General features: G+C 34.7%; 2 protein-coding genes across 3 annotated transcripts; one reads left to right on the plus strand and one right to left on the minus strand.

Annotated features, from left to right (window-relative positions):
• Positions 1–5,371: 5,371 nt before the first annotated feature.
• Positions 5,372–7,617, plus strand: LOC142541079 (F-box protein At5g49610-like). 2 transcript variants are annotated; one of them, XM_075647629.1, is made up of 3 exons: positions 5,372–5,461; positions 5,574–5,611; positions 6,314–7,617. In XM_075647629.1, the coding sequence occupies exon 3, from the start codon at positions 6,324–6,326 to the stop codon at positions 7,491–7,493; it is 1,170 nt and encodes a 389-aa protein (XP_075503744.1). In that variant the 5' UTR covers positions 5,372–5,461; positions 5,574–5,611; positions 6,314–6,323; the 3' UTR covers positions 7,494–7,617. The 2 variants fall into 2 exon arrangements, with proteins under 2 accessions (XP_075503744.1, XP_075503743.1); XM_075647628.1 differs by having other exon boundaries at positions 5,395–5,611.
• A 305-nt stretch (positions 7,618–7,922) lies between these two features.
• Positions 7,923–12,759, minus strand: LOC142541080 (uncharacterized). The gene is made up of 5 exons (XM_075647630.1): positions 12,645–12,759; positions 10,823–10,937; positions 10,606–10,728; positions 8,521–8,623; positions 7,923–8,412 (listed from the first exon to the last, which is right to left on the minus strand). The coding sequence occupies exons 2-5, from the start codon at positions 10,915–10,917 to the stop codon at positions 8,164–8,166; spliced, it is 570 nt and encodes a 189-aa protein (XP_075503745.1). The 5' UTR covers positions 10,918–10,937; positions 12,645–12,759; the 3' UTR covers positions 7,923–8,163.
• Positions 12,760–14,947: the final 2,188 nt, after the last annotated feature.

Below are 14,947 nucleotides of genomic sequence, written 5' to 3' on the forward strand. Positions count from 1 at the left end.
ATTCTGTTAGTGTATATTTCGAATTTTGTATCCTTCTAGTTCTGGTTTTAGCTAAGAAATTATTTAAGCAGGTTTTAGCGCGATACAAGTACTTCTGGTTTACAACATCTACTGGTTCTACTGGTTTTGTACTAATCCAACATATACTGGTTCTACTGGTTTTGTACTTAATCCAACATCTACTGGTTTTTCCTTAGCATCTCCACAATAAATTTAATTCTAACACTTTTTCTTTTTCAACTTTCTATCAATTATTTTAATTTAAAACTATTAAGTATAGATTAATTATTTAATTGGGTTTGACTAATCTTATTGAACTTATAAGTTTTTATATTTTATAAGCTGTTTTAAGATATTATAAGTTGTTAAGTCTTGTTTTAAAAAGTTACGCATGAACGAGCTCACTTATTTAATAAATTTGAATTTCAATTATTTACGAATTTTAATATTTTTATTTTAGATGGTGAATATACTTAAGTTACACAAGCTCACTATTTTGATTGACAATTTATGTAATTTTTTTTTAAATTCAAGTATTTATAAATAATACAAGTTGAAGATATATAATTACATGAAGTGATATTAATTTACATAATAAAATGAGACAATTAAGTGTGGGTGTATGTTCGTACATTTTTAAAAAAGTGTCGCTGTATTAAATTGGTAATTTTTTGATTGAATTAATTAACTATATAAATATAGAGGAAGAAAGATGATCAAAACATTTAAAAATCTTTAGATTGGACCAAATATAAATTTGATATTTTATAATTGTACATTGATCAAGAGAGTTAAAGTCAAATTAATCCATAAAGTTATGGAGCGATACGACTAAATATAGATACATAATTTCTTAAAAAAAAATAGCAAAAACATTATATACACTTAAAATTGAATAAAAAAATAATTATTAGATTATAAATTTTCTAAATCGCATGCTCTAACTTAGAGTCTTAACCGCTCCTACACGGTTGAAAAAAAGAGCTTTGACGGATAAAAATATAATTTTAGTTTTGGACAAAAACTTATGTGAGACGGTCTCACGAGTCGTATTTTGTGAGACGGATCTCTTATTTGGGTCATCCATGAAAAAATACTATTTTTTATTCTAAGAGTATTACTTTTTATTGTGAATATTGATAGCGTTGACCCGTCTCACAGATAAAGATTCATGAGACAGTCTCACAAGAGATCTACTCTTAGTTTTGTAAATTAATTTGTTTTAGATTTTAATCATATAATTTGTCAAAATTTAATTTTTATCTAATAACTTAAATTTTTTAGGTCAATTTTTTTGCCATTAAATCTTCTTAAAAAAAAAGAAATAAATTTATTAGATGAATAATGGAAAAACAAAATGTTGGAACTCTTCAAGTTCGCAATCTTGATTTTGGTGATAACAAAACCTGTTAATTACGTTACTAATGATTTATCTTAGTGTGCAGCATCTATGATCACTCACGAGATGTTTACATCGCAAAACTAAAGACCCAACTGATCGCATGAAATGAATCAGTCTAACTTATTACGTCAATTGAGCAGTCCAGCTGATTGTCCAATTGATAGGTGATTCAGCAGGAAAACCTCAGAAGTCTGGCCAGCCGAAGGAGGGTTCAACTGATGAAGAAACCCATATGATCAGTCCAACTGAACAAGTGTGAAAATCAGTTCCACTGACGAGTCAACTGATTTCACCAGCCCAACTGAAAGATCAGTTCAACTGACCAGTTCGAAGCATCAGTTAAAATCTTTCAGTTATGGATGAAGACAAACTCTTTCAAGTGGAATCCAGCTGTACGTGAAGGTACAAAGCCATTACCCAGTCAAAGGACAGTAATGGACGTTGCATCAGAACATTAAAGACAAAAACGTTTCAGAAGGTCAGTCAAAAAATCGAGACACAAAGTCCAAGAAGCGAGTTCAAGATGCAACAGATACAATAAATGAGTCTACTGTACGATCAATTTTTCCGCCTATATAAAGAGAAGATCAATGAAGACTCAAATAATATACAACTCAAGAGAGAAAAGAAAGGGCACGCTTCAAAGTCATATCAGCTTAAAGAGAGAAGCATTCAGCCCAGTCGAGGGAACTCTTCACATATATATCAACTTAGATTAGAAGCGCATTTCTCTCAGTGTGTGAGAACATCCTTGTTCAGTTCTCACACACAAACACTCTCATCCACTCAAATACAGTCTTGCACAAAGATGTTAAACTTGTGTATGTAGTCTTTCTCACATAGACATTAAAGAAATGTTGACTGGAAGGTGCTGCCTTCAGCTAAGTCTAGGAGTTCAGTTTAGGCAGTGGTGTAGGTCCTAGCTGAGTGGGTTTGTACAAAGAGTTGTATAAATCAAAGTCTTCTAGTTGATCCTACCCGAGGCGGTAGAAGGGGTGACGTAGGAGCAGTTGAAGTTTCCGAACATCCATAAACATATCTTGTGTATTTAACTATTTAACTATTGTTTTTAAACTGTTTGGATCAGTAAGAGTATCCATTAGTTCAGATGTCACCATAACTGAACTGATGAATGCAAAAACTAATATATCCTTTTTTGATTATTCAGTTTACATAAGATAAAATGCTTTCTAATATAACAGTCTTCTTCATGAAGGATTACTTCGAGTTTCTTCCGCTTGGTTTTTAACCAAACTCGATTTAATTCATCGGTGTTAATATTATTAGAACACGAGCTATTGCAACTCATTGGAGAATATTTTTTTTGAAACATCTGAAAGAATGTTCAGCAAACGATCCTTCAATTGGTATCAGAGCCGGTTGTTCTAAGAAGAACATTTGAAGAAAACTGTGTTTTAAAAATCTTACTTTAAAATAGTGTTACTAGCTATTTAAAAGTATCACATACGATTTTCAAAACTATTTGAAAATATTTATACGTCGCTCTTTGATAAAGAGTTGAGAGGATTGGTTCTGTGACTAATATTGCAGCCACTTCTTTAGACTCTTTACTTAGAGGTTTTAATTAGTCTGCAGGGGACTGAGAATCATCTGCAAAGATGCACAGCTAAATTGCTCCTTGAACAAGTCTTCAGTTGCAAGCCTACCAGGTTAGCTGTTCTTCAGACGAAACTCATCCATGCTAGGACGTTGGATGATTAAAATCACCAGCTGCATTCTAGTTGAGCCTAGTGAGATTCTGCTCGACCGGTTAGTCTGCTAAGAAGTCAAGTTCAAGTAGTTTAACTCATTTCTCTAGCAAGATAAACTCACAACCGATGCAGCAGTTCAAGCAGTCAAGCAACCAGTTGATGGTATATCCAGTTCTGTCACACAAAACAACTGACATCTGATGTTGTTTAAAATATGCTACCATTGTAGTAATCTTTCTTGTTCAACTGATGTATATACTCAGATATAAATAGAAGGAAATTTATTTAAAGAAACATCGTATTTGTTCAGCTCTGTTTTATTGTGACTGAATGAATATTTCCAAATCTCTTGTCTACATTGCTTGAATGATTATAATCTCTGAATGAATGACTATATAAATATCTTTCAGATACGGGTTTTTTATTCAGTTTTTGAGGGGGAGTTTCTCGTTTTTCTCTCAATCTAAAAAGTATTATTAATCGGTTTTAAAACTCAGTTGTTAAGAAAAATTCTTTCCTTTTCATCAACTGAAAAGTAGTTTCTTAATTTTGTCCATCTCTTTTAAAAAGGTTTTAACTCAGTTTGGAGATGAATTTTTGGTTATTTTAATCTCATTAAATTCAGTTATAAAGGGGGAGCCTTTAATGATATTTGAACTTGCTAACCCTTGAACTGAATATATTGCGCTTAACTGCTCATGTTTTGTAATCATAAAAAAGGGGGAGATTGTTAGAACTTTTCAAGTTCGCAATCTTGATTTTGGTGATAACAAAACCTGTTAATTATGTTACTAATGATCTACCTTAGTGTGCAACATCTAGGATCACTCACGAGATGTTTATATCGCAAAACTAAAGACCCAACTGATCGCATGAAATGAATCAGTCTAACTTATTACGTCAATTGAGCAGTCCAGCTGATTGTCCAGTTGATAGGTGATTCAGCAGAAAAACCTCAGAAGCCTTGCCAGCTGAAGGAGGGTTCAACTGATGAAGAAACCCAGCTGATCAGTCCAACTGAACAAGTGTGAAATCAGTTCCACTGACGAGTCAACTGATTTCACTAGCCCAACTGAAAGATCAGTTCAACTGACCAGTTCGAAGCATCGGTTAGAATCTTTTCAGTTATGGATGAAGACAAACTCTTTCAAGTGGAATCCAGCTGTACGTGAAGGTACAAAGCCATTACCCAGTCAAAGGACAGTAATGGACGTTGCATCAGAACATTAAAGACAAAAACGTTTCTGAAGGGCAGTCGAAAAGTCGAGACACAAAGTCCAAGAAACGAATTCAAGATGCAACGGATACAATAAATGAATCTCACTGTACGATCAGTTTTTCCGCCTATATAAAGAGAAGATCAGTGAAGACTCAAATAATATGCAACTCAAGAGAGAAAAGAAAAGGCACGCTTCAAAGTCATATCAGCTTAAAGAGAGAAGCATTCAGCCCAGTCGAGGGAACTCTTCACAGATATGTCAGCTTAGAATAGAAGCGCATTTCTCTCAGTATGTGAGAACATCCTTGTTCAGTTCTCACACACAAACACTATCATCCACTCAAATACAATCTTGCACAAACACTCTCATCCATTCAAATACAGTCTTGCACAAAGACGTTAAACTTGTGTATATAGTCTTTCTCACATAGACATTAAAGAAGTGTTGACTGGAAGGTGCTGCCTTCAGTCTAAGTCTAGGAGTTCAGTTTAGGTAGTGGTGTAAGTCTTAGCTGAGTGGGTTTGTACAAAGAGTTGTATAAATCAAAGTCTTCTAGTGGATCCCATCCGAGGCGGTAGAAGGGGTGACGTAGGAGCAGTTGAAGTCTCCGAACATCCATAAACATATCTTGTGTATTTAACTGTTTAACTATTGTTTTTAAACTATTTGGATTAGTTAGAGTATCCATGAGTTCAGCTGTCACCATAACTGAACTGATGAATGCAAAAACTAATCTATCATTTTTCGGTTATTCAGTTTACATAAGATAAAATACTTTCTAATATAACAGTCTTCTTGACAAATGATTACTTCGAGTTTCTTCCGCTTGGTTTTTAACAAAACTCGATTTAATTTATCAATGTTAATATTCTTAGAACACGAGCTATTGCAGTTCATTGGAGAATATTTTATTTGAAACATCCGAAAAAATGTTCAGCAAACGATCTTTCACAAAATTTGACCAAAAAAAAAAAAAACATGCTAGAATCCAAAACACATCACGTATTGGATTAAATTGAAATTTTAACTACAGGGAATAATAAAACGCGTGACGTGTTTGTTCCGTCCATGACTCCATTCCCAAACCACCCACCGTCTGCACTTTGCCGAGACGGAGAGACTTCCAGGTTTACAGTTTCTTTCTTTTTTCTTCCTTTTGTTTCATTATTATTTTTTGCACAATATATGGTATCAGATTCGTCACTCGTATCTGTCGATTTTTCTTCTTTGTTTTCTCAGCTCCAGTAATCGTCAGAAATTCGTTGCCAAAAACTGAGGTTTGTTCTTGCTCCCCATGTTTTGAGCTCTTATTTTCGAAGAATAATGTTCTTTTTGGCTTGAGAAATGTGGTACAATAGTGTTTCAGTGATTTTATCCATGGTTTTCTTTCATGGGTGTTGAAACTTTTTCCTTCGGATGCCTCAACATTTTAGGATGTCTGTTATTTTTGAGGTTGTACAGTCCGGCGGAAAACCCATATTTTCTTTTAAGTTGTAAAGATGTTTTTTCATTGACGTTTGCTTTTATTTTTTGCTCTACGGATTCTTTTAGCCGGTTTGCTTGCTTACTTGAATCGTTGGCTTATTACTCACAGATTCATCATCTTTTTCCCCTTTCCATCAGATATGGCGGTATTCGTGTTATGATTTCTTATATTTTGAAGTTTAGTATTGGGTAGCAACACTGTGTTTGCTTAGCGCTAGTTTGGTATAGTGGCGTATCATCTAAACTTCTTATTTTTCCGAAAAATACTTGAAGCTCTCGTTGTAATTTCGCGTTTCATAGTATAGAAGATTGGTTTGAAACCACTGCCTACGAAATGCTACTCAGTTTCTCCTCTCTGTCACAATTGAAAGGAGACTGACTAGAACTGCCGTATTTATTACTACTTATGCAGTGTATGTTCTCAGATATATGCACTCTGTAAAAATTTATATGTTGGTATTTGACGTCACCCAAGATGAAATTTGTTCTTGCAGTTTGTGGGAAATGAAGGGGCGTTGGTTTTCTGACAATGATATCCCCATTAATGTACTATCCCGACTGTCAGCTAGAGCATTGCATCGGTTGAAGTATGTTTCGAAAGAGTGGTATGATCTTATATCGGACCGGTCTTTCATTCGCCTCCAGTTGAAAAAGACAGAATACGTGTCAGGACTATTCTTCCAGGAGGTATATAGGTGGTCTGATAAGGATATTGAATCGATCAGCTATATCCCAATTGAACTGGAAAGTGTTAAAGTGTGGAACAACATTTTGAGCTTTCTCCCCGAAAATGTTGTCATTTTGTCATCGAACAACGGCTTAATTTGCTGTCGAAGTTGTTTCCCTACTCCCACGCCTATAATATATGTTTGCAATCCATTGATTAAACAATGGACGCCTGTAAAATGGCCTAATCTGCCCAGAAGCAGCAGCATCTCCCTGGCTTTTGATCCTTTTCGGAACCCCATTGATGCTTCGACAGATTTCACATTAGTGTCAGTCTGTGCTACAGAGACAGAGGCCAACAAAGAAGAAGAGAAGGAAGAAGAAGAATCCTGTTTTGTTCTTGATATATATTCCTCAAAGACAGGGTTGTGGAGAAGATCACAAGAGTGTTGTAAATGCAATTACAATCTGGCTAAAAACAAAGGCATCTTAGTTGCAGGAATTCTGCATTGGCTCACAGATGGCGACCAAATTCTGATGTTTGACCCTAACAACGAGATATCGTGGTTGATAACGGTTCCTGTACCTGCATCACAATTGTCCAGCATACCGGAAATGTGTATAGGAGAATCCCAAGGTAAGCTGTATTATGTTATAATCTCCGAAGATGGTCTCCAACTATGGGTGCTAGAGGATCACTTCACATCTCAGTGGGACCTAAAATGCTTTACGTCCTTGGAAGAACTCGAGAAAGAAAATTCAAAAGTATTATACGACATACCAAAGAAAGTGGGAAGCCGGTTATGCAAAGACATGCTTTCTTGGATTGATCCTCTTGCTTTCAAAGATGGAATAGTGTTTTTAAAGGTGTCGGCTGACATATACTCGTACCAATTCGAGACAGGGAAACTGAAAATACTCTGTGATGCTAAGACACTTGGGCCAAAATCCATGCATTCTCCTATTATCGCTACGTATACTATGAGCTTGGTGCCACTTGATGAGTAGGAGATATGTGTTGGTCTTGTTTTAGCTAGATTCTGCAAATGTTAGGAAATGGTGTGTTGAAATTCAAAGATTTTCGTCTTAGCCCTTGTTTTACGAAGGTTGGAAAAGTGGCAGTGATTTTAGATTTCTGTATAAATTAATTTTGTCGACTCAATTTTTATTTTTATTGGAGTCTTTGAACCTAGTTCAGTAAAAATATTCCGGGAAAATTTCTACTTGACATGGCAAGGTTTAATAAATCCATGGTCCTAAAGAAAATATAGCTTCATTTGTTTGAAATGATGAAGTGGCATCTTAACTAGCTGCTGGAACACGCTAGCAGTTTTTCCCAATTTTCTCTATTTTCACCGAGTTTGGAACCTGTGCAGTTCAAACTGATATTTAATCAACTAACTTGAAGTGTTAAAAGCTTTTATAGAAAGTATCAAGGAGATTCAAATGCATCCATGACCACTGAAGGAAACTTCAATACAAATGTTGGGATAATATCCCTTGAATACATAATAAGTTAATTCCAAATACATCCGATGCTTGTGTACTCTTTTATTAATCATCTAAGAAATCTTGATCCGTTGAATTGTGAAGCGGCCAGAGCCACTGGGAATAAATCTAAACAAAATTCAGCCCCAATAACTAGCATATAAGCTTACTTATGTTTGATAAAGTCACCTCATGAGCCAATGAACCCTCCTCTTCTGTCCTGGAACTCAGCTGCCCTCTCCTGTTTCAGTTTCTGCAAGATTTCTCGTGTGGCAGAATCATAAAATCGATCATGAACAAACTTCCTTTCCTCAGCCTGTATCTCCTTGATAGCACTCGAATATGGATTTGGAGGTGGGCTCCTTCCTTGAATCCGAGCAATTTGTTTCAGCCGAGCAAATGCCTTCCTTTTGGCTTTTCTCTCATTTCGATATTCCATCTACCCACAAAGAAACCACGATTCAGAGGGGGAACAAATGGGATTTCATTTTCAAGTTTGACTGCTTTATTTATGACAATAAATGAGAGTAGGTGACAGAGAACAAACATCGGCAACGGCAATAGCATCCTCATCACTAATTCCGTGCTCCTTTAACTCAAGCACCCTCCAAGCAAATACACGGGCAGCAGGTGGATCAAAACCAGATATCCTGTTCACGTGCAAGAATCAGTGATTCATATTCACTATCCTGAAAAATGGACATACTCTTCTCTAAACCGTCTCTTAGTTAAACTCGATCACTAAATAAGATCAAACAGAAGTTTAACATGCAGAACTAAAACCTTTTCTTCCTTATGAACTGGCACACTTTGTTCCATAAAGCACATATTTCACCTAGGAGTTTCATTTTCCTTTTGTATATATTTTATTTTGATATTTGGTCCTGTCAATTATATTATAAAAAAAAAAGGTATCTTCATGAACGACGTTTTTGGAAAACAACAAGTGAATACGTTCAATAACTAAAAAAGGTCTTTGAATAACAAATATGAATATAAACACAAAATATAACGAATGCCATTTTTGTATTTAACGTATCAACTTCAAAATCTTTCATATGTGTTAAGCCATTGACCAGGCAACCGTAATTCAATCCATCATTGGCCAAAGAATAATCATGCATGCACATCAATGGATACTTGGAGTATAATTATTTGTTCACTTGTTTGATTTTTATGTGACATAGATATATCTTATTGTATAATATAAAAAAAATATCATAATATCGCAATACAAAAAAAGTGTGAAGTACATAAAATAAAACTTCCTGAATTTCAATGCGTGAAAAACTCTCACTCTCACGAACATTAAGATTTACTGCGACATTATGTTATTCATCTCTCAATTAACCAAAAATAAAAAATAAAAAACAGATCCCAATAATATCACCAAAAAGGGCAAAAATAGTGAGTTCGTTAGTTAAACCCAAGACTGAGTCCTATATACCTTCAGCATCTTCTCCACAAAATCGTCGCAAACCATTCTTTCCTCAAGAGTTATTTTTTTCCTCCAAAACCCAGACACCACGGCACACACAATACACCAATGTACATACATACTTATGTACAAAATCACAATCACTTTGCTTCTCAGCTTATCTCGTAGACTGCATGTGTGGTCTTTTCAACCTCCAAAATTGATTAATTGAATCATACTTTATAACTAGTATTATCAAATAAATACAGAAATGCACAATTGGACCTCTAAAAGATTTTTTCCGTAATAGAGAAGCTCAGAGTCCCTGAACTATGCTTCTAAATATATATTGAAAAATTATATCTCTTATCAGCACTGGAGGCAGCGGATTAAGAAGTTGGATAAATGGAAGTAGTCACAGGTTCATCGACAAACATATGTTGTGTGCATATGTCCTTTATATCAAACCCCATTCATTAATCTGAAGGAAATTATCATTATTAATTACCAAAATATCTCAGGTGGTGTTAGCTTCGAAGAATCAGTGTGATGTAAAATTACACAAAACACACATCTGATGTTAGCAGTTTCCTCAAATGATGAACAAGAGTCTTCTTCTTGCCATCATAAATAATCGTGAATCGACAAAAAAGGAAAAGAAATTCGATACATCCAGATCTATATGCATCGTGTTCCACAACACGTTTTGTTTTCGGCCTCTTTGTTTCACCTTTGTGGGTATAAATAAAAGGGACTATTAGGCATCATGACATGGATCGAACAACATGAGAAAATAGGGATCTGTGATTAGGTAGAAAAAAAGAGTGAAATTGCTGAACATATTCAAAGAAACATTATTTAATCATGTTAAAAATTAATGCAAGAAATAACTAATATGATGGTGATTGTCATCAGGCAATAGTACCTGCAATCGGCTTAATCTTGACATAAGCTAAAAGGTTTTAATGGCAATAAATTTGAAGAAAATCTATGAACTCACAGTAGAAACACAATCTTACAATCCAATGAGCAGCTTACTCAATATCTAATCCTCAAATCACACATGATATCAAAATTAAAACATCTCCTGTGTATAACCAAGAATCAACCTATTCCTTTTTTTTTAGCCATCTTCCATAAAATACCGTAAAAAATTTAACACAATGAACATCTTAAACGGAAAAAATGGAGAGAAAAAGGGATCTAGCAAAATACACGATCGCCCCCTCATGCTTAGAATCGGGATGCTTTTGAAAAAACTTATTCACATAAACATCCTCGGGTAAACTTATGGACTTCAGCTTTTTCTCCGCCCGAGGAAACGTCGCAGGCGGTGCTCTACAAAATATCACAAAAACACAAATCAAAAATCAAAATTGTGAACCAATAATTTCTTCATAAAATTGAAGTAAAAGAAGAAAAATCGACGTACTTTTCCATGGCTTTAAGCCACATGGGCTCAGCTCTGGCTAGCCCTTTGACGAGTTTCCTAGTTTTTGCAAGCAAATCTCCTCTCATATATGACATTGTTGAAAGTGCAGCTGCTTCTATTTCCAACAAAGAAATGTATCAGAATTGAGAAACAGGGCGAGGCTCGGATAGAGTGGATACGGTGTCGTATTTTGGGTGGTTCCGAGTGAGGAAGATTGGTTGAACCGAACAGAAGACGAGACCTGGATAACACTTTTGGGCCGATAAACAAACGGGCCTATATTTTATGGGTTATGAATTCGTACAGGCCCGTGTTGATTTTTCTTAGTTTATATGTGGATGCTTAAAAATTAAAGTTGTATTTGGAAGTATAGATTTGAATTCAATGAGTTTTAATTATATTTTTATTGTTAACATTGAAATAATAGATGAAATATTAAATTCAATTTACTTATTTGCATATTAGTTATACAAAATAGAATGAATTTAAAATATCTTCATTATTAATGAACTTGAAATCTATCATAATTAATATGAAACCCTATAAATACATTGAATGAATGAATTTGAAATTTATGGTCTTACTTATCTAAAACTACAAAAATACATTTGAAATACATCAATCCAACTTGATTTAAATTTGGAAATTTAAATATGTAAAATGTAATTTTAATCTTGTATTTTTTGTTGAATCAATTATAGTAATGTAACTATGTTTTGACAATAGATTTTAGTCCTTATCGTCAAAATCATGTAATTAATTGACTAATTTTATTGTTAATATTTTTTTGTAATTACGTTGTTAAACATGTGTACATATCACGAGATTTTTTTAAACACATATTTATCAAAATTGAATATGATATTAGTTATTTAACTACCGATTTAGATGAGAATGATTGTAACTAATAATTGAAATATAGTTATATGACTAAAATCGAATAAATAAAGAATGTATTAAAAATTTTAAACATTAATATTAATACAAAAATTATTATGAGATCGTCTCATAAATCAATTTTGTGAGACGAATATCTGACTCGATCCATCAATTTTTTTATTTTTGTCTTTTGGAATCAAAAATATTATTTTTCGTCACAGGTACTCTGTTTTCCAAAAGAAAGTGTCCAGCAAGACAAGATCAGGATCATTTGAAAGAGCATGTAAATAATTAATGATTTTTTTACAAGATGAAGATGTTCTTTATACCCACATACGCGACTGATTTTGTAAATTTTGTGGGCTTGGGTCGAGTTTCATAGCTATTCATAATGGGTCGGGTTTCATAGCCATTTATGCTTGGGTTGAGTTCTTAATTAGGACCGAGTTTAAGCATCATGGGAGTGTCATCATGCATAGTTCTAGTTTTTGTATCACCTTCTAATCGATATTCTGTATGCATGGGTCGAGATATTTAAGTACGCATGCATCGGTAGGAAACTCGTCAAATGACTAGTTCTTAAGTTTCTTTTATCATACTTGTATTTGACATCTATATAAATTTATTTATATATGTTAGGCCTTTGAGTACGATGGTGAATGAGAAAGTAGTCTCAATATAACAATATTTAAGTGGTGTTCATGGTCTAGTGGTAAGTGAAAACCGTCGCTATAGTAAGCGACAGTTATGTCAAATACCGTCACAATATTAAGCCACGTTTTTGTCAAAAACCGTCGCTATAATTAGCGACGTTTTTTGAAAAAAACGTAGCTTAATGAGCGACGGTTTTTAATCAAAATACTACAACATATTTCATAAATAAAATACTAAGAAAAAATTAAATATTAAATTTTCTGTAAAATAAACACTTTAAAAACCTTACGTACGCGATATGCTAATCCACGTAACGTTGGAAGATCACACCGATGAGTAAATCTACGAAATTAATACGAAAAAATGTTAGTACAAATTAAAAAAACCGAACTTTGAAAAAAATTGATAAATTTTCGTTACTACCAGAGAAGAAAGGCGAAGATCGCTGAATAAAACGTTCGCGAAACTCGGTATATATAGAACAATAGCGAACAACATTTGTCTAAAACTATCGCTCTTCTCTCGTTCAAATGACTCTATCTACATTTTTAAGAAGGTAGCCACAGTTTGTGTAAGCTAAGCTAGCAATTGAGAACCATAAATGGCCAGGCTAGACATAATATTAAAATTTCTTGAACCCTGATGGAATTTGTGTTGAAGCCTTTTTTCCTTTGGTTACAGGTTTTGGCGAATGTGACGAACAGTATCTCATAATACTAATATTTTAATATTTATGAAAAAAATTAAAGTTTTTTTATTAAATATGAGACGTCTGCTCATTTTAAAAGTGCTGAAATTTTTTTTTAAAAAAACTAACATTTCGAAATAACCTTTAAAATAATCATAATTATTTGACAGTAAGAACAATGCAATTTAAATTAATCAAATTTATCCAAAAATCATACGTAAACACAAACGAGTAAAAATCGTCAACGTATGAAAATATGCATCCCCTCTCAAATCTCATAATCAAAATGCGGAAACATGCGGTCCTCGGGTCGTGTCACCGCACCAGGTCTACCTACTCAGAGTTCGGCACCTCCAGTCTCCTCATCGTTTAGCTCACCTGTATCGCACAGGCCTTGTGAGTCTAAATACTCAACACACATGTACCAGAAATAACAGGTACATATACATGGCACACAGCAGTAAAAAATATCATACTCAACATATCTTCCATGAACTTAAAAGTATAACATAAACGTGTCGTGTAAAATCATCTCGTGTCAAATCATGTCATCATATACGTATATATTTTCATTCTCGTTTCAAATCATGTCATCTCATGTCATCATAAACGTATACACTTTCTTTTTGATTGAATTCAGTTCATTAGTTGTGACTTTCCTATCAGCTCTATTCGATGGATCCATCTATAAAACCGTGGTACCCGGCGGCGGGGACATCAGCGACAACATTACCTGTCCACTAAGCCTTGGCCTCAGCTCATCATATCTCATGTCATCGCATACATATACATTGTCAGTCACAACTAATTCACATCCTTCAAAAATATCATCATATTCATCACTTAAAAAAAACATGTTTATACGTAACTTTTTCCTTAAAACCAAGCATGCATTATATTTACCATAATTTTTATAAAAATCATAAAAGTGATGCATGAAAATTTAAAACATGATAAAATGTGCTCAGGGCGCTTCCATGACCAAAATATCACCCCGGGTTCAAAATGACCATTTTGCCCCTGGAAACCCAAAAATTACCGTTTTACCCCTGGAACTCTAAAATTGACTCGAAGCTTACCAAACTCCTTAAAATGTCCCAAAACATTTTTAAAAGCATTCGTTGACGTAAACTCGAGTCCATTTTATAACTTAGCCGATTCGTTTTAAAACTTGGACCGGGGTCCCGGTTTTAACCCGAATCGTACCGAAACTTAACCAAAACTTTCCCAACTTTTTATCACACCTTAAAACATCTAAAAGGTCCTAAAAACTCCCAAAACCAAGCTCTTAAACATTCGGACCACTCCCGCCCTGCTGCTGAAAAATCCAGCACCTACCTTCACTACAAACCCTTGTCCAACTCGTCCATTCATGCGCTCTAGCCTATGCTTGAGTGATCCAGCCTCGACTCATCCCTATTTAGACCATCTTAGGACATCCCTACACCTACTGGACCCACACAAATCATCCCAAGCAAGCCGCAGCCCCCTACAAATCGCTATTCTCCCAGAACGGCTAAACCGAAGCAAATCCTCTACCTTCTAAATCCACAGCACTTGTGGTGGTTCCAGCACGAGCCAAGCCCTTCCAAGCCTTGTCTCAGACCCACCAGGTGTTGGGTCATCGTATTCTCGCACCCAAGACGCAGCAAAAGTTTAAAAATTTTGTTCTTGGGCGTCGTGTGTTTAAAAACATCCATAGGGTGTTTAGAATTATACCTTTACGTTCTTAACGCTGGACTCCAAATTATTTCGGTGTTTAGATGGATATAGCCCTTCTTGTAATTTCCTACGAACGTCTTGCCTCCTTTGATCGTCTAATTAGGTCCACGATCAGAAACTATGTTCCTCGCTTGGATTGCACTAGTAATTCCAAACAATTCTTGCGTTGAGATTGTATCTCC

The sequence above is a fragment of the Primulina tabacum genome, chromosome 3 (genome assembly GCF_025594145.1).
Source record: "Primulina tabacum isolate GXHZ01 chromosome 3, ASM2559414v2, whole genome shotgun sequence".
Taxonomy (NCBI): domain Eukaryota; kingdom Viridiplantae; phylum Streptophyta; class Magnoliopsida; order Lamiales; family Gesneriaceae; genus Primulina; species Primulina tabacum.

Coding starts and splice junctions, on each gene's coding strand:
- LOC142541079 (XM_075647629.1), top strand. CDS start 6,324: ATGAAGGGGCGTTGGTTTTCTGACAATGATATCCCCATTAATGTACTA.
- LOC142541080 (XM_075647630.1), bottom strand. CDS start 10,917: ATGTCATATATGAGAGGAGATTTGCTTGCAAAAACTAGGAAACTCGTC. Junction 10,729..10,822: donor TGGCTTAAAGCCATGGAAAA/GTACGTCGATTT, acceptor GATATTTTGTAG/AGCACCGCCTGCGACGTTTC. Junction 8,413..8,520: donor ATGCTATTGCCGTTGCCGAT/GTTTGTTCTCTG, acceptor CTTTGTGGGTAG/ATGGAATATCGAAATGAGAG.